We start from the raw sequence: 27,260 nt of genomic DNA, 5'->3' as shown, positions 1-27,260 counted from the left end.
TACTTTGCTGTTTATACATGATTATAATCCAAATGAAAGTCATGTCTTATGAGGTGATTCCATTATTACATTTTGAGGTTAAGTTCGTAAGATTGTTTTATGCACAGCAATTGTTGTGTTAGTTGTTATAAACATATTTATCATTACTTTGTTCTCTCAATATTTTACACTTGAAATTTATTGAAATGTTTTACTATACTATTAGACTAATTTTAAACAATATTAATAGTATTTTAGTCTACACCCTTATCATGCTATACGCGGTACTCTTTGCGGTCAATTATAGTTCAAAAATAGGTATTTATCAAAAACAGTCATATTTTTGCTGAATAAATAGTAATTGGAACAGTTTTAAGTCCTTCGGACATATTCCGTCATCAATAAAATCGTTACAGCTTGCAGCGAATGAAAAGTTATTCGACTAAAAATATCGAATAAGTTCGGTACGAGTATTGTAAGCTATAGTTGTCTCCTTTCATCCAAACCACTAGCAGACTTGTCCTTTCCTTTTTCCATTAGTTTGCTAACCTACAGTTGTTTCCGAGTACATTCTAGACAAGAACAACAGGACGCCTTCACTTCTCGTAAACCGTATCGTTAATACAGACTAAAGGATACAGCGCAACCAAGAAAAGTGTGGAAATAATCTAGAATTACCTTGTAGTTTTTCCGGGGTAAAACATTTAAAAACGATAGCAGGATAGCTGTACTGAGGTACATTCCCGTCTCAACATACGTCCCCCTAAATACTAAATCTAATTTTATGCTGTATTTTACCACTCGTTTTTTTTTTCTTTCTAAATATAAAATCTTAAGACCCATCGTGTGTTAAGAATAATTTTGTTGGAAAATAAATGTGTATTTTTGGTGTCAAGAGCATACAGGATGTTTTTAAACTCTGCGACCGAGTTGAAACCGTGGAACCTGCAGCCAGACACAAAATCCTTTAGAAAACACAGTTAAAAATTTAATTTCACACAAATTATACATAAAACTCCAGAAGTTTCAGTGTCAGGGATTTAACGAAGCGTTTAGAAAAGTATTCGATCGGTTTATTGAGGTGGAGTTGCCTATTCAAATAATTTTCGAACACTTTTCAAATTCAACAAGGTTAAGATTTTTTCATACTTTACTTGTAAAAAGTATTTAACTGAAATATTTAACCTTTGGCAGGCAGCAAAATATTTCCTCCACTACAATAACTACCAATATTTAATTGTCTTGCACAGTATTCAGTATTTCTTACAACTGTCTCGCTCATTATCTTTCTTTAGCAATTTCAGGTAGTGCGTTTGTATTTTTCTTTTAACTTTAACTTTTTAAGACAAGCTACACTGTCTCTCTTGTGTAGTACCGTTTCACTTTAACGTTCCCTTTACATTATTTTCTTCCAGCTCTGCCTTTTTTCACTTTCTCTCTAATCCCCTCATTTATCATCCCGTATTTGTGTCGCTTTATTTTTGGACTTGAATCTCTATTTTATTTATTTCCCACATTCGTGTAAATCATTCGCTTACCGCAAGTGTATGCGCCATTTGGGTTATTTATTTTCGTATCCCCTTTCCTTCTTAAATCACGTCACGCACTTTATTATTAAGGACACCGCCTACCTGGGCTCACTCACGGTGCGCAGAGCTTCAGGAAAAAACCACGCCATTTCAAAACAACTCACTGTTTACGAAAAACATTCAAGATGTCGCTGAGGGTACAAAAGTAGTTTTGTTTCCGGATCAATTTTTTAAATTGTATTTTTGGAAGGGTTAAACTGGCTGAAAGGAGAGTTTTCAGAGTAATTTTTAGGCAAAAAAAAAATTGGTACATATTCTTGAAAGCACTTAAGAGAGCTGCATTAAGTCTTTGCCTTCATTTCTCCGCCATATAATGTTAAGGTCACCGTTCAAAATTTCATAGTTGTCCTGGGCACAACGAGAAGACTGCGCACCAGTTCAGAGCCTCGCGCTTAGAGGCGACACCGCGCTAGAAGCACCAGCGAGAGTCACACTTATCATCCCGCCTCACTAACTTAGTGACTAGGCGGTCCGTGACTTGTCTCCTACCACGGTGGACTGAGACACTCGCTGCATCCCAGGCCACGTTTTCACTTTATGGAAACTCGGACGTTGCAAACGGTCAGTTGTGTTCTTGGAGATAACCTTGTGGTATCCAAGCGTGGCTCCAGAAGGGGGGCGGTGGGGGCGATATCCCCTCCCGAGACCAATTTTATTGTTTAGTGTATATTTATGTTTACTCAAATATTTAATTTCGTATGTTAAATTTTTATCTCATCTGAAGTTGCATGGAGCTACTAAGGTTCTGTATTTTAAACCTGTAATGTGTAAATAATATTCCAAGGCCAAGGCCACTTTCATTTTTTGCAACTACGACCTTTCTTTGTGCGATAGCCCCTCCCTAAAAGTCATCCTGAAGCCGCCATTGGTGGTATAATCCCCTATAACGGAACCTGTGTCCTATGCCTTATGCACAAGGCGACTCTGTGTTTCAAGCTGAATGCGTTCCAACTTTCGCTTCACTGCGCGACAAACACCTTTCGTGTGGCACGGAGCCAGCTGCAAAGTATTCACAAGACTGGTGTTACAAGTCTGGCGGGTCTTGTCTCGAAATACTGTGCTCGGTAATGGATCGAAACCTGTTTTAAAAATAACAGTTAAATGAACAGCAATTGGTATCGTTGATATCCCTAACTAAATGCTTCCAGCAAAAGGTGTCTTTTGGATTTATTCTGTTCTTAGAAAGAAATAATAAATGAATGATTAAGTGTTCTCATTTGCATCGAGATCATTAGAAATTAGTACAACGTGTCGACTTAATCGACCTTCCCTCAACGAGTTTCCTATTAAAATGTATATTTTATGCATTATAATGTATAAATAAACAAAACGTGTTAGGGTTGCCACTCAATGTTCCTGCACAGCCATTTAAAATTTTAAAAAAAATATTTAACTATATTTGTTTTGATAGATACTGATCAGTTGTTTGGCTCTATGCTGGAATATTCATAATACTGTACATGTCTTCAGCCTGGTAATATACACTGCCTACAGACAATACTCCCTATACTTCATTGTATTTTTCACTTTTTCTCACATTTGTCACAGCCATTTCTTTGCTACTCTATCTCAAAACGTCCTAGTGTGCGAGCGTTTGGGTGTTCGTAGACTACTCTCATTTCTTTCTTAAATTGTTGGATCTCTACGATTTGGTTTTCTGTATAGGAACATACCTAGGAACGTCTTCATCGCACGAGATACACTTTCCGAAGAAGCTTGATATCCGTTTACCTCCATGTTTTGTCTTTATTCCATATTGTTCCTGCGAAAAAAGAACATTTCAGATCAAATGCTGCACAGGTAGGCCTACGCGAAATAAAGTCAACGAACTACATCGAAAAGGATAGAATATAATAATGGCGTAAAAAACGTCAGGTAGCATTGTCACAGAATGATGGGAAAATGTGAAAAAGTGACCTAAAAAAATATTCTAGACTTTTAGCTCTATTATTGTGTTTTTTTGGAGGAGCGTTGAAAAAAGCTTGACTTTAAGATTTGATGCTATAGTATTTTTTTACTACTAAATATAGTCTCAGTTACATGGTGATTAATTTTTTACACGATGATTCAGTGTAAACATTAATTTTTTATTTACTAATTATTATTTTTGCTCTAAAACGATTTAAAATATGACTAATAAATGCTTATTTGCATCTCTCAGCAAAAAAAAAAAAAACTTAGCTGTGGTGGGTACGTACAAATTACCGATTTCGAAATTACATCGTCATCAAAATAACATCTACAATTACAGATTGTGGTATATCACTAATATCAACACTTTTTTTCAAAACACTGCAGTGACCTACTGCATTTTTCAATTGATTTGGACAGCTAGATACTTATGCCACAGATTACACGGTTGCAGACTCATTACATTACAACCACCCACTGTATGCGTGGGCGCATCTGAGATTGTGTTAAAAAAAAGTGGGAACATGAAAAAAAAACCTAAATGTACTGAAAATAAGGGAAAGGGGTTGAAAACACGTGTATTTGAGGGTTTGATACCAACTTACCTAGCGAGTTTCGTTGACTTGCCTCGTAAAATTTGTGTGAAATGAGTTGATTGAAAAAACCTGTTACGGAAATAACTAGAAAATATCAAATTTCAAGTATAACATTTCAAAACCACAAACAACAACAAAATTTAAAGCATCCATGAACAACTCTATTACATGGAAAGCAAATGGCTGTGTGCTGCCCGAAGGCGCGTGACCTCAAGAGCGGGTGACGGGGCGTGTTGCAGACGCGCTGTCCAAGAGGGAGGCCTCCAGCCAGCGCGTGGTCTGCTACTACACCAACTGGTCCGTGTACCGACCCGGCACGGCCAAGTTCTCGCCGCAGAACATCAACCCCTACCTCTGCACGCACCTCATCTACGCCTTCGGCGGCCTCAGCCGCGAGAACGGGCTGCGGCCCTACGACAAGTACCAGGACATCGAGCAAGGTCAGTGCCTGAGGACCCTTCGGTGGGTCCACCCGAGTTGCCTGGTCGACTCTCAGACTCCGCCTTCATTTCACCAAGAACGCTTGTTAGGAATCATCCGCGGATCTTCCTCAATGTACGGGTGGTAGGGACCGGAAAAAATTCGCGGGTTCAATGACCACCAGGATGAACTCCATAGTTCTACGTACGCTCGGTCAAATGTCACCCACCCATTGACTGCTGTTTGGTGAGTCGTCTCTGTGATTCGTATAAAGCTTTGTTTGGATGTTTCTCACTGGCCCAAAGTCCTCCAGGTGAGTTGTGAGCCAATAGCAGAGGCAGCACTGAGGTATAACTATTTATATTTTATCCTATCGCGAAATGAATTCGCGAATTTTTTTCCGGTCTCTAACGGGTGGTGATCTCACTTTCATTGAGCACGAATAATCTCGGTTCACCACACAAAAAAAAAACATTCAAAAACTCGTTAAGTCAACAGCATTCTTCCTTACACTTGTTCGCTTACCCTGTTTTCAGCGAAGCACGGGAATTCTGAAGTTGGAATACGGCTTAGTTTTCACAAATGTTCAGCTATCTGATATTACGAAGAACTCTTCGTTTATTTCAGGTAATTTCTTCGTTCAAAAGTCCGTAAATTTACTGTATTTTCTAGAATTACAGTAAATTTACAGAATTTTCAACGAATAATTATTAACTTGAAATAAACGAAGAGTTTTTTGTAGTCTCAGATAATTGGATCTTCGTAAAATCTAAGCCGTATTCCAACTTGTGAATTTCCGTGCTTAGCTGAAAACAGGGTAAACAAACAAGTGTAAGGGAAAAAAGGGGGTTTCTGGTGTATATTGAAAAATATTCTGAATGTTTCGTTAACATAATAAGATTATTAATGTTGATTCACGTTAAAAAAAAAATACCTTACATTTTCGAAGAAAAGCCGTAGATTTTCGAATATCCTAGATAATTTATAACCAGCGTTCTTCGTAATTTTAAGGTGAAAAGTTTTAACGGTGTGACTGACGTGTGTGAACTATTTTTGGGCTAGTTTCACCCCAGGCAACTTGTAGCAACAACTTCTCTTCTCGCACTCTTTTTCTTTATTCACATATTACTAGTTTAAATCGCTTTAACCGTTTAATACAAATGAAGCAAATGCCAGGAAATGCAGACCTTCGAAGTGGCATGTATTTTCTGTAATCATCGTAATTATCAGTTTAGACGTGTAATTACTAAACTACACAGGGTTATTTATTTACTGTGACAACAAAAATAACCTCTGTGTAAAACGTCTGGAAAATCGTGTGCATCAGCGTTCCAGTCAATAAATAAGAAGGCAAATATTTTGTGAAGTACTTAACGTAAAAAATACAAATCCCTTAAATTATTTTATCTTTCTGATTATTAAGTAGTTTGCAAATCTGTTTTTTAATATTTTTTGGATTGATAGCTCGTTACTTTATAGGAGTTAGTGTTAATTATGTTGTAGAGTCTAGTATTTGGCGTAAAGTGTGTTGTTTGAATGCGTGTTTTTGATTACTGATGGGTAGAGACCTGCAAAATTCGCGGATTCATTTACCTCTAGGATAGACTCCACAGTACTTTAAATAGTCGCGGAAATGACACCTGTTCATTGGCTACTGACGCGTGAGACGTCTCAACTAGGCTGTCCGTAATTCGGCACTTTCTAGGTTTAGTGTTTCCCATTGGCTCACAGTTCCCCGGATCAAATGTGGGCCAATCGCAGAAGCGGTACGAAGGTATACTTGTTTTGATGCTAGCCTATCGCGAAATGAATCCGCGAATTTTGCAGGTCTCTACTGATGGGTGTGCTCGGAGAATTGGCAGCGCTGGAACACCATTTTTTTGGAATGAATTGTTAACCCCTCACGTAGGGGAGGGGGAGAAGGAAATCAAACTCTGGGACCTGACGAGTGCGAGCGTGACGTCTTTACCAGCGCAAGGAGGAGGGTGATATAGGTATAACTCCCCTTCCCGCTCTCCTATCACTGAGAGAAAGGTTTGTTTGCCTCAACAAAATATTTGTTTGTATATGGTGAAATAAATATATTTAGTTAATTCAAACAAATATTTTGTAGTGGGAAATATTCTGTAGACCCAACCGAAATTATTTGTTCAACTCAACTGTATATTTGGTTAGGTGTAACAAGTCAATTTTTTTTACTTACCCATTTTGGTTAAGCTAACAAAATATTTTGTTACAACAAGTAAATATTTGTTTCGCCACATATAAACAAATATTTGTTTGATTCAAACGAACCTTTTTCTCTGTGTAGAAGTCGGGGAAATGTTTGCAAGCTGCCAGGGGGTTGTCGGCGGTTGCAGGCGGCAGGAGCATAAGCCTTCATATTTATTGATTGGAACGCTGATGCACACGATTTTCCAGACGTTTTACACGCAGGTAGTTTAGTAATTACTTACACGTCTAATTTCATTTGGAGGTGGGGTGGTAGGTCTGTTTACTTTGAAATTCTTTCAATTTGTTAGTGGAAATGAAATAGATGTATATGATTTTGGGCAGGGGCGCAACAACTAAATTTTCAAAGGGGGGGGGGGGGCAATATACCTTTTTATATAGAATCATCGATCCCCTCTATTGAATCGGGGGGTCCCGGGAATATTTGTATTTCAAGATGGAAAATGGTGCTATTTAAGCAGTTTTATTATCTAAAAATTGATTACACAGCACTTTTCTTTGCCCCCGTTTGCCCCCACTTCATGGTTTCAGAGGGGGGGCAAAATACCCTTGACTCCCCCCCTGTTGTTGCGCCCCTGATATAGGTATAACTCCCCTTCCCGCTCTCCTAGAAGTCGGGGAAGTGTTTGCAAGCCGCCAGTGAAGGTTGTCGGCGGTTGCAGGCGGCTACGCCAAGTTCACGGGCCTCAAGACCTACAACAAGCAGCTCAAGACGATGCTGGCCATCGGCGGCTGGAACGAGGGCTCGGCGCGCTTCTCGTCGCTGGTGGCCGACGAGGAGCGGCGCGCAGAGTTCGTGAGGAACGCGGTGCGCTTCCTGCGGCAGAACCACTTCGACGGCCTGGACCTGGACTGGGAGTACCCGGCCTTCCGCGACGGCGGCAAGCCCCGCGACCGCGGCAACTACGCCCTCCTCGTGCAGGTGGGGCGCCCCTCTTTCGCTCCCGGAACCTTCCCGGTCGCCATTAGCGCGGCCATGTTTCTTTCTAAAGTTGCACGAACTTGAGTTCCCGTCGAGGATTTGGCATGTAGGAACGGGTTCTAAAATATCTTCCATGCGATTAGTCAAACGAAATCGCGCTTAGCTGAAACGAAAAACGACGTCCGTTTCCGTCCCAACGACTCTTTTAAACAGGCGAAGAACACGTGGACGATCAAAAATGTTATAAAATTGAAATAACTAAAATAAATTTATTGTGTAACGAATATCATGTTAAATTAAATTTATTTTTTAAAAAATGTAAAAAAAAAATGGACGAATAGCACAAAAATTTCGAAAATGCAATCCAACCCTGTGATACATTATTTAATTTCGAAATTTAGATTAAAATTTAAAAGTTTGTGATAGCTCAGACCAAAAATAAACTTTGGTGATTTAAAACATATTTGAGGTTATCTGTTTCAAATTTATTTGAAGGGGTCACGATTAAAGAGTAACACAAACATTTCTTTTTTTTTTTTAGATAAACGCATGCGCGAGTACTGCTTTGTTGTTCTCTCGCTTGCAGCGGCACCTACGCAATATGGCGTTATTATGGCGCGAAACAGTAAAATTTATTTGGCAACAGGATGGAGCCCCTCCCCATTGGAATATATTTGTACGAGAGTGATTGAACGTCGAAGTCCCTGACCGTTGGATTGGTCGTAATGGTCGAGATGACAGAATTGTTTATTTTTTATTTTTTGCTGGCATCTACGTTCACCTGACATGCGATTTTTTTTTCTTTGGGGCTTTACAAAAAAGATCTTGTCTACGTTCCGCCGCTGCCTAATGATTTGTCAGAGTTGAGACACACATTTGAAGAGGCTATTGCTTCCATTATTCCGGACGTGTAAACCAAAGTGTGGGAAGAACTGTACTTTAGGTTGGATGTGTGACGTTTAACTGAAGGTGCAGATTTTAAACATTTGTAAGAATTAGGGAATTAGGTTAGTTTACCTCCAATTGTAAGTATTATTTGTAGTAAACAGTCTAAATTAAACTGTGACGTTATTTTCCGGGCGACCTGTGCTGCCGTGTACTTGACGTGGCGGCGGATGGCGATGCTTGTGTCCAGGAGTTGCGGGAAGAGTTCGACAGGGAGCACTTGAAGACGGGCAGGCCTCGGCTGCTGCTGACGATGGCCGTGCCCGCCGGTATAGAGTACATCGACAAGGGATACGACATTCCCAAACTCAACAGGTTCGTCCCGCGTCGTGCGGCACAATATACAGTACTCTACTTATGTTTTTCGTCACAATCCTGTAACAAATATCTCTATACATAAAAGTAAAACATATCAACCTTTTTTTTTCAGTGGTTTCTCAAACTTAATTATTTTTAATTAATTGAATTAATTAAAAATAATAATCACCACTACAAGAAACAATCATATTACGTTTTACGATTCGTCAGTAGTTTCAAAGTAATGAGGAAAAACAAGTTAAGAACAAAGAAAATTTTGCAATTTGACGAAATAAGATATAAATGTACCGCTCATACATAGTTTTTTTTTTCATTCAGAAAAACCTAGGTATACATCAAAAATGTTTATGTGTATAGAACACAGTTCATTTCATTCCTTTGATTTATTTCATTACAATTCAAGCATTATTCATTTAAATTATATTCAATTAAAATACTCTTATTTCATTACAATTGGGTTGTTTTAATGCTTTTTAGTGTAATTTTACTTATTTTATTAATTCAATTACAATTGATTTTGTGTGTTATATTGGGTTTCCGATTAATTTCGGTATATGCGGATATATTTCATTTCCATGGTTTTCAGAACTGAAAACTATTCAATTTTGACTTAGATATGGGGAAAAAAAAAACCTTGATCAAGACAAAAAGATCGTATCGCCATTTTGAAATAAAGCTTGCATGAGTAAATAGGAGACTTTTCATGTTTAGTTTTACTTGTCACAAAGAGCTGACCCCAAATTTTCAACTCATTATGAACTATTTGCCGTACAAACACTAAATTTACTGGGCTAACAGGCACATCCGTCTTGAATACGAATGTAGTACGGCTAAATAATAAAAATAAAGTCTGGAAGTCTGGATGTTACTTTAATGTATAAACCACACCAGACAAACGGGTTTGCAAACATTCACGTCAAGATACCTCGGAACAAAAAAAAAGTGTAAATACAAATTTTTTACAATAAGCTGTGTAATTACAGGAAGTGAAAATCAAATATATTCTGATTCAGTCTCGATGTAAGCTTTTGGACATACGCCATTGCTAAGCTCATGTATGTCTGTAGAAGAAAACTACAAAAAAAAACCAAAAGACAAAAACAAAAAACACAAATTAAGCCAAAAAAAATAGTAATATCCTATTGATAACAGCAATATTTTTGCTCAATTTGTGTCTTTTGTTTTTGTCTTTTGGGTTTTTTTTTGTAGTTTTCTTCTACAGACATACATGAGCTTAGCAATGGCGTATGTCCAAAAAGCTTACATCGAGTCATGCACTCCCATTGCACAAATCTTTCAAAGATAATATTCTGATTCAGCATTCGTAACTTGATTCACTGATGTTTTTTTTTTTTTACTTTCAATGCGAAACAAATGATAAAGGGTGCAAGCATATTTGAACACCAGGAAGAGTTAAGAATGTGCATGTGGTATCCGCGCAGGTACCTGGACTTCATGAACATCCTCAGCTACGACTACCACTCGGCCTTCGAGCCGTCGGTCAACCACCACGCGCCGCTGTACCCCATGGAGGAGGAGAACGAGTACAACTTCGACACCCAACTGTGCATCGTGAGTACCTACTTCCTAGCTGGAGATGTGTGACGAACGGGTCTTCGAGCGAACGAAAGCATGTGGTTCGTTCGTTATGTAAATAATGGATTCTTTGAGAGTCGAATAAATTCGCGGAGAGAACGGGGAAAGTTAACGAGCCAAGTTGGTTCGTTAGCGAATTGACTCAAGACGTCGGGAGTCATTAATCGCAGCGTCCGCTTTATTCACACGAGAAAACCAAAACTAATGAAAGAAAAAGGGTGGCATGAAAGAAAATGGGTTAGAATTATTATTATTATTATTATTATTATTATTATTATTATTATTATTGGGGGAAGGTGGATAATAGAATAGCCACACGCCCTCCTCAAATTTTTTTTGGAACATTTACTTTTACAAATAACGTTTTTAAACAAATCTAATACTTGAATTTCAACGATGATTTTGCTAATTTTTATTTTAAAATTTTTCTCCCGTTAGTTTTATGAATTCTTACTATCAACTTCTGGTAAAATCGCGTCATCATAGGAGGCAATAAAATATTTGAAATCTTTTCTAATACGATATTATGCATTGAAATAGGTATTGATCAGCGCTTTAAATGATACATAGTATTAACAATTTAATTTTTCTGTTCCTATAATGACAATTATAGGTATTTATTGTATGGGCGGTATTTAAAAAATAAAATTCTTGTCGAAAAATCAGGTTCATAGCCGGGATTACGTAATTTTTTCAAGTCTTTTGGGCTTTATCGGATCCGTTTCATTGAATCTTTTAAAATTTCGCTCTCCAAATGGAATGATTTGATAGTCAACGTAGCTGCTGCGGCAGCGAAAACTACGTGTTTTAGTTGAAAACACATTTTGCATATATTTATCACGCTTGGCATTATTTGTTACAATTCTGGGTTAAATTTCGTGTCCTAGTTTCGTATTGTAAATGTATTTGCAAAATGAGAAAATACGAATTTGCTCGTTACACATCACTGGCGGGTACTGAAACACTCACGTGTATATGGTTGCTTCCCAAATCAACAACCAAAAGTAAGAAGTAGCCATACTACATTAAACTCGTGGAATAACATCATGTCAGTGTTAAGAAGACTGCGAGTATCCGCTCTACCACTCTGGTTCTGGGGTAGAGCGCCTGCCTTGTGACTTGTAGGACCCGGGTTCGCGCCCCGGCTCCTCCGAGGCGGATTGCCCAGACAAAATGGCGGCATTTTCTCTGGTAGGAATACAATCCCTTGTAACAAGTCAGGCTACCAAAGAAACGGTGGGTGGAACAGAAAAAAACCTTCCAGGTGGCTTCCAAATGGGGAGCCCTTTTTTTTTCTTGGGCTCCCCATGCGGTGGCCATTCCGGGGGTTTCTCCGGGGGAACGGAGTTTTGCAAAAAATATTTGTTCGTTTTTTGTTTAAGATAATTGTAACAATATCGTCCCATCATGCTATAAATAAAACTCAATCTTTCTTGTTTATGTTAAAAAAAAAATATGTGCTTTTACACATTAAAAAAAAACGTGTGTCAGTGATTGGGTCACGCGTGGAGATGTATGTATTGTTACATTCTTTTTACTTTTTTTTGTAATTTTAGTATGCATTGGGCTGCGGCCTTGGAGTCACGGTTTAGTAAATTTATCTGCGAGAGCTTTTAATTTTGAAATGTGTCCACGTACATTTTATGTAACAGTCAGTGCACAGCTAGGCCAGATTGCGAAAACCGCCCAGTCCACTTAGACGTAACTAATACTTGAATAGGTGTATTTATGACTCTTGATATGTAATGGATCTCTTTGTCATGTGCCAGAAATAAAATTATGAAAATCATTACCTGCGACTGATTTCAAATGAATCGGTTCGGTCAATCGAATCGTTCTGCCCATCACTTCTTGCGATCTCTGGCGAGGTCCGAGCGTACCGTGGGCATTACATGAGCACAAGCTTTTGAATCTTGGTGAAGATGTTCACTGCTCGGAGCAAGTTGATCGGGAATCCTCGTCCCAGTGACGGATTGACGCAGCGAGGATCTACACATCTCCTGTGCTGGCTCTTGTCTCAAATTTGACAGTTTTTAAAAGTATGTAGTACCATTTTCCAACAGTCACTTGCAGATACTGGGTTCCACAGAGCATTAAGCCAATTATACGTAAAATATGCATTTTAATTTTACTATATATATCGGTATACTGAATACTTTTCCGTTAGTTTAAAAATTCATCGTAATTATTGTGAATTATAATGTATTTTAATCTGTGTTCTGTGCCAAACTAAATAATATTATACACATGTCATTACAACATTTAAATAATGTTCGTACCTACAGTTTCATGTTTTTTTTTAAAACTTTCTGGAGCATATATGCAGTGGGTACGAACCGGAGTGTCTACGACATAGGGCATTGCACATCTGTTTATCTTCATCGTTGTGCTCGTATATATTTACTGCGTTGTCCAGGTTTTGTTGTCTGGCTGAATTAACTGTTACTGTTGAAAGGGTCTCGGCGTTGTTCTCCCGCTGACTGGTGTTTAAGTCTGGATGCGTTCGTCTGAGTTGTCGTCATTGTGTTGTCCGTAAAATTCCTGTTTAGATTAACAGTTTGGGGGTTCAGTTTCCCATGGCAAGTGTCCAAGGAATGGCTTATCGCTCGAGTGATCGAAGGTAACCCCGGCCGCAGGACTACACCGTCAAGCACCTGGTGGAGCTGGGCGCGGACCGCGACAAGCTGGTGGTCGGCATCCCCACGTACGGCCGCTCCTACACGCTGTTCAACCCGGACGCCACGGAGATCGGCGCGCCCGCCGACGGCCCGGGCGAGCAAGGCGACGCCACGCGCGAGAAGGGCTACCTCGCCTACTACGAGGTAACAGCCTACCACGAGGTAGTAGCCTGCCACGAGGTAGTAGCCTGCCACGAGGTGACTCCCGGCTCTCGCGGCCCCACGCCACACGGAGACACGCTAAGTCGCCAGCGGGGTCAGACACCCGACTGCAGTGTTTAACGCTTTTTTTGTCAAGCTCTTCAGCAACGCTTTCCGTTCAAGGGAAGCCTAAGATGTCCATCAAGTTCTGTCCCTGCCCGATTACACCCGAACAATTCACCTTCGGCCAACCTCGGGTTTATTTATATATATTTATCTGTTTATTTTAATGTAGCAATACTAACCTAACTAACCGTCTATAGTGTTTTAATGCAGCTAACCTAACCGACCGGTTTTAATATTTGAATTCATTTTTCCTGCGCAAAAATAAAAACAAATCCCGAAGTTGGCCGAAGGTGTAATCGAGAATGGCAGAACTTTATGTTCATCGTAGGTCTCCCTTCGTTTAATGATAAACTATTGACTTTTAGGATTTTTTTTACTTTCAGAGAAGTGGCTTTCCTTCAGAATTGCTAATGTTTTTACCAATCAGCATTAAACATTCAACCAAATACTGCACATACGCTATAAAGGATATTTAAAGTTCGACTCCTCGACGTTTTAATTTTAGGTGAACAGAGAAAACGTGACAGAGTTCGGTTTTAAGGTCCCTTTCATTATTGTAGCGAGCTGTTTGTTTTAACAAAACTATTTATATATATATTATAGGTAGTTATAATCAGGGGCGTCTCTGGCCCGGGGGGGGGGGGCCCTTACATGGGGGACACGTCCCCCCCTCCGAATATTCTCAAGTACATCCAATAGTTTTATTTATACTATTTTCATGTTTAATACAGGCATTTAAAGTGATGACATATAGTAGTACTCCAGGTGTCAAATAAAAATTACACACTAAGCATAGTTTGAAAATAAACAGACATTGTATACTTAACTCGACGGAGGTACTAGCATTTAAATAAATCAATTTTATTTTACGTCCCCCCCCCCAAACTTTATGTGCCAGAGACTTCAATGGTTATAATACTAAGCTACATAAAATTATAAACTATTATATTTTTCTCATGGCCATAAAGTATATATGAGATCGACTAGAATGTTCACCATGACCCACACATTCAATTTTGGTGGTTTGGTAAACTCCGTGCATCTCTTGCGATGTAAATGTTCCGCTTCAGTGGACGAATATACTGATAGGATTGACCACTGAAATTCTAATTTATCCTTTTCAGCCATCATCAGGCGTGGTCAAGGACCACTTCCGCAAAGTTTTGGGTGTTTGCAATAAGGTGGTGGAAAGTGGCTTCAGTTACGTCACACGATGCCATTTTCAGAAAATTCCTTTCTCCGTTTGCATTCCCATGAAACCACTAACTAGCTTAGGTTAAATAGATGCATTCTTGATTTCTGAGTATGTCAATGCTAGCTTTCGATTTGCCATCCAACTGTAAATTAGACGTTGTGTTTCTTTAAATTATGCGTCTGCCATGTTACACAATTTTAAGAGTAGTATTGGTAAATAAATTCAGTGTTAAACTCAAAACAGTTCAGCTAAGCATCTTGAAAATATGGTCTGTATTAATCATTTTGCATGGAACATCCACATACTAGTCTTGGGTGTGTAAATTAGTCATCCATAGATATGTGTTAGTTACTTCAGTGAAATTAAACATAAGAATTTATGTCTTCCATTTTAGGGACATGTTACCTATTTTCTGGATTAGGACCACGTCTGTAAAATTAAGAAGCCAAAAAAAAATGTAAATGAGAACTAAAGCATTTTAACTAAACTTACACCTGTCTTATAACTTTTCCCTATTCATAATTCCACAGTCTATCCACAAGCCTAACCAATTTATTGCAGTTTTTGACCCATGAAAATATCAAAATTTGGTACGCACTAAAATATTTACTTAGAATGTAGGATAGTGACTTTTTTTTGGCACTCTTGATGATTTAATTATTTTAAAGGACAAAATATTTATTGCAATCAATAATCACCGATTTCAAACAAAACCCGTTATTTACTCCAACTAATTCTAAGTAATAATCGACAAAAAAAGACTTATGGTCAATAAATATACGGAATCAAAAATGATGTCTATGGGGTTTGCCCCACCTGTGCTTGGATAACGCGCGGTGTCTCCTCGGCAGATCTGCGAGAACCTGGAGAAGCACGACTGGCAGGTGGAGAAACCCAACCCCTCGGCGATGGGGCCGTACGCCTTCAAGGACAACCAGTGGGTCGGCTACGATGACGAGGACATCATCAGGATGAAGGTGAGTGGGCGGCTGCCGGGGCTTTGGCGAGACAGGCCAAGGACTGCGACGGGAAACACATCTACCACTGCCTGTTTCAATACTGATCATGTAAGCCATTGAGTTATGGGAGGGACGCACCACAACGCCGACAGCTAGAAAACTGCTGTGTACCACAACGCCGAAATACACTAACGCCGAAAAATGTCATTGCAGGACTGCCACAAAGGTTAGGTTAGGTTAGGTTAGACTAGGTTAGGTTAGACTAGGTTAGGTTTGATTGTGGTATTTCGGCGTTAAGGTACATTTAATAAACACACACAAATTCATTCTGTTGTTATTTCGGCGTTGTGGTACACAGCAGTTTTCTAGCTGTCAGCATTGTGGTCAATTTTGACATTCAGCGTTATGGTATTTCTGCGTTGTGGTAACGACCCGTTATGGGACCTGAATTGTTTCGTTTACTACCTCCCGCAAGGGCACCGTCTGCACGGTGCGCAGTGCTTCAAGATACCGGAGTGGGGTCTGTTTACGAAAAGCATTTAAGATTTTTCTGAGGGCACTAAAAGTACTTTTGATTTCGGATGACGTTTTTAAACTGTGTTTTTTTAGAAGAGTGAAAATGGCTAAAATGCGTTTTTTTTTTTTGGGAGTAATTTTTAGACGTCAAACAACAGGTACAGAGTCTATAAAGTACTTAAGGGACTTGCATTACGCCTTTATCTTAATTTCTTCGCCATTTAATGTTACGGTCACCGCTCAAATTTCACAGTTTTCCTGTGCAGACGAGAAAGCTGCGTGCCAGTGCTCAGAGGCGATACCACGCTGGAGCTTCAACGAAGAATTTAACTCAAATAAATGCAGATTTATTTTTAATTTTAAAATAACTTTGAATCTTCGTAGAAACTACGCCGGATTTCGATTTTAGAATTGTATGTTTAGTTCTATATATAAAAAAGGGCAAACACACACGTCAACAAAAGAAAAGTGTTATTTCTGGCTGTAGGCTTGACCAGTATTTGAAAGTTTTCTTGAGATACCAAAAATGTTCTTTTGGAGTCATGTTCAAAGTAAGTAAACTCAGGGTTCGTAAATGTACTAAGATCCTTCTATAATTTGTCACCAGCATTCTTCGTAAATTAAATGTGAAAATGTTTAAACAGTGCGTAGCAGTGAATACACTCCCTTTGCCGAGTCGTACTTGGCCAGACTGAAGTCGTTACCACAACATCAAAAGTCCCGGTCCGATTTCAACCCCTTGGAAGACGGATTTTCAAAAAAAAAATTCCTTTCTTGGTGCCCGACAACGTGATGGAATGCTTCTAGACCGGTCTGTCGCCCAGTTTGAAGAGTGTGATCAAGCAGATGTGTCGTGTGATGGGGTGTGTGAGCGGTCCACTTGACGGGCGCGCGCGCGTGTGCCCCGCAGGCCCGCTACGTGAGCGAGAACGGACTCGGGGGCATCATGTTCTGGGCGATCGACAACGACGACTTCCGCGGCAAGTGCCACGGGCGGCCCTACCCGCTCATCGAGGCCGGCAAGGAGGCCATGCTGTCCGCCGGCGCGTGAGTGTCTTCTCTCCTCCGGGTCTCCCGCCCGTCACACCGCGCGGGAAGCCTTCTTTTCACAAGACGAGAGAGCCAAAACCCGAAGTTCCCCCGAGGTTCATGTTTTTTTTCCGTATCTTTAATGTAGCTATCCTAACCAAATCAACCGCCCACAATGTTTTAAAGTATTTATAACGTAGCTAACCTAACCTAATTGACCATTAGTATCCTTTTATCAACACCGCCATATTTATTTACAATGAACCCAAAAAAAAAAAAAAACGAAGATGCACGATCGGGCGTTTGGCTCTCTCGTCTGTGGAAAGAAGGATTCCCGTCACGCCGCGAGCTGTTTGACTTGGCTCGGCACATGCCAGCCGCTTGCCTTCAGGGGTAGCTTCTCCCGGCTGTCGACCTTGGCCGTCAGCAGTGGCGGAGGGAGGATTTTTTTTAGAAGGAAAAAAAAAGATTTAAAAAAATTGGTTGTCTGTAAAGTCGGTTTACGGACGATAGTTTAACGTGACAACGTCATAACAAAACATTGATGAAATGATTGCATACTTTCATGAATAAAATTGAATCATTTTTATTTTAATAATAAAAGAATAAATACTTGAAATTATACTAGTAATCAGATTTTTAAAACGCAAAACGCAAGAATAATTAACCTTTATTGCCGAAATCGTTGTAATAAGCAATGAAAACCACATTAACTTTTCACTTCACTTTATAAACAGTCGAGTGGAAGAGAGATAGATGCGGCGCAAGCGTACAATGAGCGTAACGGAACAATGTGCGTAACGGGAAACTTTTTCGTGCATGCAGCCGGCGTTCATCGATTTATTAGATGTTGTCACGTCTAAATAATAATTTAAAATTTAAACACGTGTATTCAGAAACACTTACCCTACATTACCACTGACACTTAACACACTTGATATAAGGTCCTACAGGAGTAGTCGTAGGCGATGTGGGTATTTCACGCAGTTGAAACTGCAGGTGTTGTAACAGCTCACATCGCATCACTAAAAATAACATAACGCCTTCACTGATATTTTTCTAATAATTTCCCAACTTATTGATTTTTTTTTCCTAACCTAAGGAGACTAAGTGCGTCTCAGACCGAAGCACACATGAAGGGTGTTAGCCGTGCAGGAAGGGTAACATGCATCATGTGCTAGGAAGTGATTGGCCAGCCATCGCTGCGATTGGCGCCATGACTAACTACCATCACTTCTTAAATCTAGACTAAAAACTAGATAAGTTGGGCCCAGGTAAAACCTGCATAGACACAGGGAAAACCTTAGGCACTTACATGCGGGTCGCAAAAATTCATGCTTTCATTTGAAGCAGGTTGGTTACGGGAAGCAGTGGGGTGTTTCAAGAAAGAAGATTTGAACAGAGGGAATTGCATTACACTTTACCTTCATTTCTCCGCCATATAATGTTACGGTCGCCGCACAAATTCCACATTTTCCCTAAGCATGACGGGAAGACTGTGTGCCAGTCCGCAGCCTTGCGCTTAGAGGCGATAGCGCGCTATAAATACCAAGGAGCGTCGCACTTATAATCCCGTCTCACTAACACTCGTACACCCCAGGCGGGCCCCTTAAAACTACATTGGCGTTCGATAATCGGGCAAAATTTAATTTCTTGAATTTTTTTTCCCCGTGAACACACAGTGCGAAACTGCAGTGGTGTTACGTTCAAGAAATTGTACTAAATCATATTTCTTGTAGCATTGCTAACTATTTCTTGGCAAGAGTTGCTAGGCTTCTGGGTTGTAGACGCGTCGAAGGAGTTTCGGTCGACGTTGCAGGTAACAGATTATTCCGACCTTACGGCCGGCATTCTCACGTTCCCCTCCCACATATGCGCCCTAATAGTAGGATGGGAGTAGCGTTTCAGTTCGCTGTTGGTTAATCCAGACAGAAAAAAATATTTGCTCCTGTGTTTTCTTCTTCTCTCTCGGGTTGTAAAAAATATACGGTGTAACCTCATGTTCCCCGACCTTTCCGGTTTTTTTTTATGCTCATGTCAGTAATTGTGAGTTTAACCTTTTCATTGGTAAACCCACTTGTGAAGTTCGTGACAAAAGCTTTGTTTCACTGGATCTGCCTTTCCTTCTAAAAGCCAATACACTCAGGCATTCTCGCGTTCCCCTTCCACGTATACGCCCTAATAGGGTAGGGTGTGAGTAGCATTTCAGTTCGTTTTTTTTAATGAAATTCCAGAGATTTAAGAAAAAACAGAACTGTCAGGGATCGTTCCTTTTTGTTGATCGGGAGGGTATTAGAGCTTCGGCACCGACAGTGGGTAACTGCTACCTGATCAGGGGCGTAGCCAGGGGGGGGGTTTAAGGGGTTCAAACCCCGCCCCTAGCACCAAATCTTTAATTAATTTCTTATTTATCACTCAAACAAATTTAATATTGAAATTAATATAATTTTTACCATTAAAATATTTAAATTTAAGTACCGAAAACTGCTAAAATAGCACTATTTTACACCTTAAAATCCAAATTTTCCCGGGGGAGGACCCCCGGACCCCCCGCTTCTTAACACCCCCCCCCCCTCCATACACAAATCCTGGCTACGCCACTGTACCTGGTGATGGCGACATCTTCGCCAACAACCCAGAGCAGTAGCAACTCCAGGACGACGGCCGCTGTTAGCTGGTTCGCGAAGGGGTGTCCGTGTGCGCCAGGCTGACCAACGAGGTGTCGGAGGGCGCGCGGCCGGCGTCCAAGGGCTCGCCGCGGACCAGGGCGCACTCCGGCGGCGGCCAGTCAGGCAGGAGCCGCGGCCGCAAGCGCAAGAACAAGAACCGCTCCGGCACCACTTCCACCACCACCACCAGCACCACCCGGAGGACTCCGGCGGCGACCAGCACCACGCCCAAGTACGTGACCCCGGAGCCGCCCACCACGCCGGACCCGGGCAGCGGTGAGTGCCTCCGGCCCTCGGCACTGTTCGGTCGTCTATACGTCCCTCTGGCTACCAGGTCGTCAGCAACAACCACCTCCGCTAGGGACAGCCACGCAGTGGTCACCTGTTACACACGCACGTTTCCAATCAGTAGCGGATCCAGAGGGGGGGAGGGGGCTAAGGGGCTCAAGCCCCCTCCAAAAGTATCTGGGTCCACTATTGTTTCAGCGCTTGCCTTGATAAAGCCTAGCCTCAGCTGGATCAAGCCCCTCCCGAACCAAAATCCGGGACCCGCCACTGTTTCCAATGGACGTGTTATTCACCTCCCGTGAAGCTGTATCTCGGACAATAAGTAGGTACGTCATATCCGAAAGTACTCTGTTCACTAAAACATTTCTGTGCTTGTTGCGTCAAAAGGGGTCAAGTCCGAAATCATTAGTTTTGAGAAAATTCGCGATTGAAAATTATCAGGTTTCTTGAAGTCAGTTTATCAACTGCTTTAGAACTTTGGAAACTCATCAATTGTTTTAAAATAATGTCTCTAATCTCCCTTACAAATTTTAAAAGTAAATAATTCAATATCATAATGCATATTTATTTTTAACCTTGACGCAACAAGCACAGAAATGTTTTAGTGAACAGAGTACTTTCGGTATATGACGTACTTACTTACTGTCCAAGATACAGCTTCACGGGAGGTGAATAACACGTCCATTGGAAACGTGCGTGCACAATAGGTGACCACTCTGTGGCTGTCCCGTGCGGAGTTAGTTGTAACTAACGACCTAGTGGCTAGTGGAACATACAGATGACCGAAAAATGCTTAGCAAGGTTTTTTTTACATAGTTTTTGTGTGGCAAAGAGATGTTACACTTTATGTTATTTTTACTTAATCTGATACTATAAATTACGTGATGTAGGGATAGCAATAGCGTATGTCCAAAAGCTAACATCAAGTCATAGGGATACAGATTATATTTTGAGATTTATTCGTCATTTTCTAAGTTGACCTGTAAAACGTTTAATGAACAAGAATATAGGTTGTGAAATTTCTTAATTTCTTTGTGGGAATGTAATTGTAATGTGTTTATTTAGTTTGTTATAAATAGGTGGCAAACTCATTATGCATTATTTTTATTATTTTCTGATCTTTTTCTTCAATATCGTTAACTTTTTTGTAGTAATTTTATAAGCATTGAAATATAATTAAGTTAGAGATAATTATGTACATAAAATGTTTATTTCTTCATTACGGACGACTCTGTGTTTTGATGGAAACTTCAGGTCTTAGTTTATAATCTTGGCTATTATTTGGAATGTAGTTCAAAACTCTACTTAAAAGTTTTTAACCGTACCCACTAACGAGTATGATTGCGTTTGTTTTTTTCTAGGCTTTGATAGTGAATATGCGTTTGGTAGGTATATTTGTATTGTAAGGTATCGATAAAATCGTTAAAGTTAAATAATATATTGTTAATAATGAATTAATGTATCAACAAAGAAGAGAATCCCTGGTTGTTGGCTTAAATATATTGGTCTTTTTAAAATATATATAAAAGTTCAGTTTGTGCATAAGCCTCCTCTGCGGAAGGAAATGTTGTGTTAAAAGTGTGAATGTTAGTAAACTAGTACGAAGCTAACGCACTTTTAAGTTGAAACATTGTTGTTATTGATAGGGGCGTAACCAGAGGCGGGCAGACGGGGCTTGTGCCCCGGGGGCGACCCATTTTTTTTTGCAGGGTAGGAAGGGGGTTGCAAAACTGGCAGAGTAATTTTTACTAAATATGTATTTACTTGAATATCGTAGTGTTATAGTACACAAAAACAAAGTCAGAGGGCGTCTGCACTGAATTATTTGTATTGAAAAATAAAAACATGCATTTCGTCAAATATTTTTAAAACTGGCATTTTTCGCATGCTATCCAACTTGCGATGTGATAAAAATGAGGTGGCTGCAAATATATCTATTAATTTACCATCTGAATTGAATGGAACAAAAAAAAATAATTGGAATAGTGTAATTAATATGTGGTGTCGACGTGAGGTGTTTTAGGGGGAGTTTGTTGGTTTTTTTCCCCGGATGGAACATAAGCTAGTTACGGCCCTTGGTCATTGATTAACGTTGCCAGTTACGTTAATTCGGTTGATAAAAGTGAAAAGTGACCACTCGCGATGTGTTCTCCCCTGCCTGCAGACTTCAAGTGCAAGGACGAGGGCTTCTTCCCGCACCCCAGGGACTGCAAGAAGTACTTCTGGTGCCTGGACAGCGGGCCTTCGAACCTGGGCATCGTGGCGCACCAGTTCACCTGCCCCTCAGGTGAACATCCGCCCTCCCTCTCCCCCTCTCCATCCGGCTACAGGGACACGACCAAGAAAACAGTTCCTCCGCCAGGCCGGGGATCGAACGCACACAACCTTCGGGCTCAAACAACACCTAGAGACCGGAAAAAAAATTCGTGATTTCAAATCCCTAAAGGATAGACTCCATGGTCCTCTATTACGCACTCGTGCAAATTACATCTGCTGATTGGTTACCGACTCGTAACACCTACCTGTTGACTGGGAATGATCGTGATTCGCTAATTCTGCTGTTAAAAGATTTTTTTTTTCATTGGCCCGGAGTCCTTCAGATAAACTGTGGCCCAATCACTGAAGCAAAATAAAGTCAAAAATTATTTGGACTCTATCCTATCGCGAAATGAATCCGCGAATTTTACAGGTCTCTAACAATACCTCTTTTTTCTTCATTGAAAATGTTTGGCTCATCACCAGCAAGCAACACCCCACTTTCCCTTATTTTACAATAATAAGTTTTAATACACGCCATTAACTTAAGACTCTGTCTGACATACCATGCTTTTTTTTCCGTCATTAATTTTATTTGAAAGCTATTACTATCTTTTTTTTTTAACTCAGATGCCATTCTTTCATTCGTTGTTTCTGCTACAAATATTTTAGACGCATATTTCAATGTGTGTGAAAATTCGTGCAGGTGGTGATAATTACGAATACTTGCGCGAGTTTTTACACCTATTATTTATAACGATGACCATGTTTAGACGATGGAAATTTCACGTCAGTTTTTTTTACCCGGTATTCGAGCCCGGCTTTGGTACGGAGGTTCAGCACCTCTGGGCCGACAGGTGGTCAGTTGAGTGTCGGTGTCGAAAGCACTCGCGGTGAGATCGCGACGCGCGCATCCCCAGGCCTGGTGTTCAACAAGGCGGCCGACTCGTGCGACTACGCGCGCAACGTGATCTGCAAGAGCAAGCCCAAGGCGGAGGGCTCGACCACCGCCAGACCCCCTCCCTCCACCACCACGAGCACCACGAGCCGTGCCACGCGGCGTACCACCACCACCACCACCACCACAACCACCACCACGCCGCCGCCCGAGGAGGAGTACGAGGACGAGGAGTACGAGGACGAGGAGGAGGAGGAGGGTGCGGGAGGGGACGAGGAGGACCCCAAGGTCATCCAGGAGCTCATCAACCTCATCAAGAAGCTGGGTGAGCGGCTCGGAGGGTAGAATTGTTATTTATATTGTCGTTATGCAGTGGCGTAGCTAAAGGTGACTGGCGGCCCCTGGCCAGAACTGAAAATGGCGCCCCCTCTCGGATTAAAAGAGAGTGGGGGGAGGGTTCAGTAACGCGAAACCGTCGCCGCGGCGGCCCCCCCTCCTCCCCTGACCCGGCGCCACTGGCTGGGGCCATCCCTGCCACCCGCCTGCTACGCCACTGTTGTTATGCACAAATGAGTTAACCAACAAAAGGAAAAAAAAAAAGTTATTAAAATAATTGTGTAGGTAAAATGACACTTTTAATTGAGCTAAATTTTTTTTGAACCGACATTCCTTGCTACTATGCCATCTTGCGACCAAACATTCAACGCACTGCCACAATGCCGGTTATTGTGTGTTCAACTTTGAGCTCAGTTTACTCAGTTGAAAATGTTTGTGGGTTGAACCATTTTTAAATAACACCGTCCTTTTATATTGTTGATTTTTTTTTGTTTTCAATTTGAAGTTATATTATGGTTGGGAACGTCTTGCGACTCGCGTGTTTTATAAATGTCTGTGTTTCGTTGTCTTGTCGAGCGAGGTTCAGGAAAATTTATTTAACTAATTTATCTGAAGCGTTCATTTTATAAATGTTAACGATCAAAGTACGGTAAAATCACGTTATATGTGCCAATATAAAATCTTTGAAGGTTTTTCTTATAGGCTACACAATAAAAAATACTCAGTTGAAAGCAAAATCAAAAGGTAATTATTGCCCAGCACCTTAAATTACACGATGATAACAAATTAATTCTTACGCTTTCCATTAATGTTATGCTACAGGTAATGCTAGAATGATAGGTGTTGCGTAATATTCGAGCACGTTAGGTTAGGTCATGTTGTGGTTAGGATAGTTAAGGTATCAATCATTTGGTTTTTCTAACATTACCCAGTCAGCTTTGGGTGGACCTATGTGTATACGGGTAAACGCCGAGTTTAGATGTATTTCAGTTATTTCTCGGACTTCACCCAAACAAACGTGGATAACTATAAGATAACCCGGGTTAATCTAGGCTTGCTAGAGTAACATATGAGTATAGGTGTGCCCAATGCCTCAATTCATTCCAATTTCACAAGCCAGGCGTGCTCTCTCTTGTTCTGTCACAGGGGCCCACACGAAAGAATAATCTTTAGTAAATAACATACTCATATCTACACTCAAGACTAAGCTAGTTAGAATATTACAATAACCTGATTCTCTAATTTGGCAGAATGATGCACCAAGAAAGCTAACATACATAATTTACCCATTTCAAAAATTAAAGATTCAAGCTACCGAGTTTACTGCTGCGCGTGGTACACTATGAGCTACCGTCTTCTGCAATAATACGTAAGGTTTTTGGGAAGGAGTAATCCTATGTTTTTAATGCCAAGCAAGAGTTGGAAGGTCTGAGTGCTCTTGATTTGAGAAGGCACAAACAAAGAACAAAGGAGGGGAAGTCGTCGCCTGAGAATTGGAGTGTTCTATGTCTATTGAAGTCGGAACTGAGATATAAGCATTTGAAAGTTCAAATAACTATGAATATCATGACATAGAACAAAATAATATTGGTCTTAAATTAATAACAAACATTTTTATGTGCGTAGACGTGTGTGGATATAATACAAATGAATACTAATATTAATTTTGTGTCCATAGCATAAAAAACCTATAAAGTGGACATAGAACACTCCAATTCTCAGGCGGCGAAGTATAAATGGGGGTGAGGGTGTCTGGCGCGCGCTGAGACCTTGCCGTGTGCTTCAGGCGGAGTGGAGCAGCTGGAGAGGCAGCTGCAGAAGCAGGACAAGGAGGGCGCAGGCGAGGCGGCGGGCATCAGCCGCAGCCTCTACGACAAGGTGCTGGCCCGCACCGCCGCCGCCGCCGTGGGCGGCTCTGGGCGCGGCGCCGCGCTCTACGGTTCCTCCACCCCCGCCCCCAGGGAGGCGTCCACCAAGTGAGCCCCGCCGCCGTCAGCTCATGGCTGCGGTCATTCCTGCATACGTGAAACAACTTTTTTTTTTTCGAAAAGAACAATCGAATATTCCACAATTTGACTTTATTTTATCGTATCTTGCTTATTATCAGGGCCGGATTTAGAGGTCTGGAGGCCTCGGGGCAACAGAGGAGCGGAGGCCCCCTGGCCCCAAATTATTTTACAAATAAAATAAACAATTTTTTTTCAGTCGAGTTTTCCAATAAATAATTTATTGTGAAGTCATGTAGATTCTCTTAGTATTTAAAAAAAACATACATAAATATGATCGGATACAAGAATTAAATTAAATTAAATTTTAGTGTCAATGAATTTTTCTGTTAATATTTAACAATAATATAATCATGTATGTACAAAGTACTGTAGATAAAGGTAAAACAGCGAAAAAAGAATATCAAAGGAAAATATGTTTACTAGTGTTTACTTGTCGGAATTTGAAAGATTTTTTTTTCCGAAGTCTCTATTGTGGGGGCCCTCCGTTTGTGGGGGCCCTCCGTTTGTGGAGGTCCCGGGGCTTTCGCCCCGGTTGCCCTCCCCTAAATCCGGCCCTGCTTATTATGTGCGCAGTTAAAACTGGAATGCTAGTCAGGGAACGGTTAAAAATAACTTTAACTATCTTAAGTACTGGGACAACATAAAACATAAGTGGCCGGGTGAGAATCCGAACACAGTGTTGCTGTGAATCCTTTTTTTTTTTTTTTTAGTGTTATAGTTGTTTTCGTGTAAATTTACAAGAATATTTCAGTTACAGTTTACTAAAAAAAATTACAGTGTAGAAGTGAAACTTCACATTTCCGAGGGAAGGGTAATTTTTAGGGTACTCTAATATTTGAAACACACGTCATCATCCGTTGAAAATATACGTTTGTTTACTAGTGTCTTCCCATGTCTTCAATGGAATATAAGGATGAATCAATGGGTTTATGATAGCTAAACTATGATACACAACCCTATTGTAACTGTCCATACAAATTCTCACAGTTCTAGTGCTTACACCGGATCTAACCTCAGAGTTGAAAGTTTAAATTTACGAATTACGAGTACGGTCTTGATCAGACTTAATTAGAAGCATCCTTCACCTCCTCACTCATTGTCTTCCGCCAGTAAAGATCTCTTGGGGAAACATCCTGGCCGTATGTTCATCTCATATTCATACCGAAGGCTTGCTTGAGTCCTCGGAAACGTACTTCACCGCAGAAAAGGCAATAACTTGTCACCACAGCGGAGGAGTAAATTGATAAAGGGGGATTTACGTGGCGCTGATCTGTTTCGCTTTGGGCAGGCATCTTGAATCACCAGTAAATTCGCTGCTGAAGTCACTCGGCCCAGTGGTCGATGTGGCAGAGTCGAACGTGACCAACTTTACTGCCCCAATCAAGCAATTGTATGGCTTGGTACCATTAGTATCCACGCGAGAAGAGCGTGTTACGGTGGCTGATGAAGCAGAGGGTGACTGTCGATCTGTTAGGGGCTGTGGACAATCGCGAGACGTCCAGACAACGTCCTGTTCCTCGGATCTCGATTTGGAATTCCACCAAAACTTCCATATTCGTGCCCACACTCTTGGTTTTCCCTTTTCTTTTTTGGTTTATCATCACACAATCACGACTTTAAACTTGAAAACTCGAGCCCAAATAGTGGCTCGT

General features: G+C 40.8%; 1 protein-coding gene across 1 annotated transcript in view; it reads left to right on the top strand.

Annotated features, from left to right (window-relative positions):
• LOC134533391 (uncharacterized) overlaps window positions 1-27,260 on the top strand; it is a 128,080-nt gene that overhangs the window by 84,773 nt on the left and 16,047 nt on the right. Inside the window, exons 3-13 of the mRNA XM_063370912.1 lie at window positions 4,315-4,515; window positions 7,390-7,649; window positions 8,785-8,909; window positions 10,355-10,484; window positions 13,145-13,330; window positions 15,500-15,625; window positions 17,034-17,170; window positions 19,859-20,097; window positions 22,274-22,396; window positions 23,286-23,588; window positions 25,386-25,575. Of these exons, the coding sequence (XP_063226982.1) occupies window positions 4,315-4,515; window positions 7,390-7,649; window positions 8,785-8,909; window positions 10,355-10,484; window positions 13,145-13,330; window positions 15,500-15,625; window positions 17,034-17,170; window positions 19,859-20,097; window positions 22,274-22,396; window positions 23,286-23,588; window positions 25,386-25,575 (2,020 nt within the window). The remainder of the gene's footprint in view (window positions 1-4,314; window positions 4,516-7,389; window positions 7,650-8,784; window positions 8,910-10,354; window positions 10,485-13,144; window positions 13,331-15,499; window positions 15,626-17,033; window positions 17,171-19,858; window positions 20,098-22,273; window positions 22,397-23,285; window positions 23,589-25,385; window positions 25,576-27,260) is intronic.

The sequence above is a fragment of the Bacillus rossius genome, chromosome 6 (assembly GCF_032445375.1).
Source record: "Bacillus rossius redtenbacheri isolate Brsri chromosome 6, Brsri_v3, whole genome shotgun sequence".
NCBI classification, from domain to species: Eukaryota; Metazoa; Arthropoda; class Insecta; order Phasmatodea; family Bacillidae; genus Bacillus; species Bacillus rossius.
Note: the sequence above shows the minus strand (reverse complement) of the source record. Positions and strands in the feature narration are given on the sequence as shown.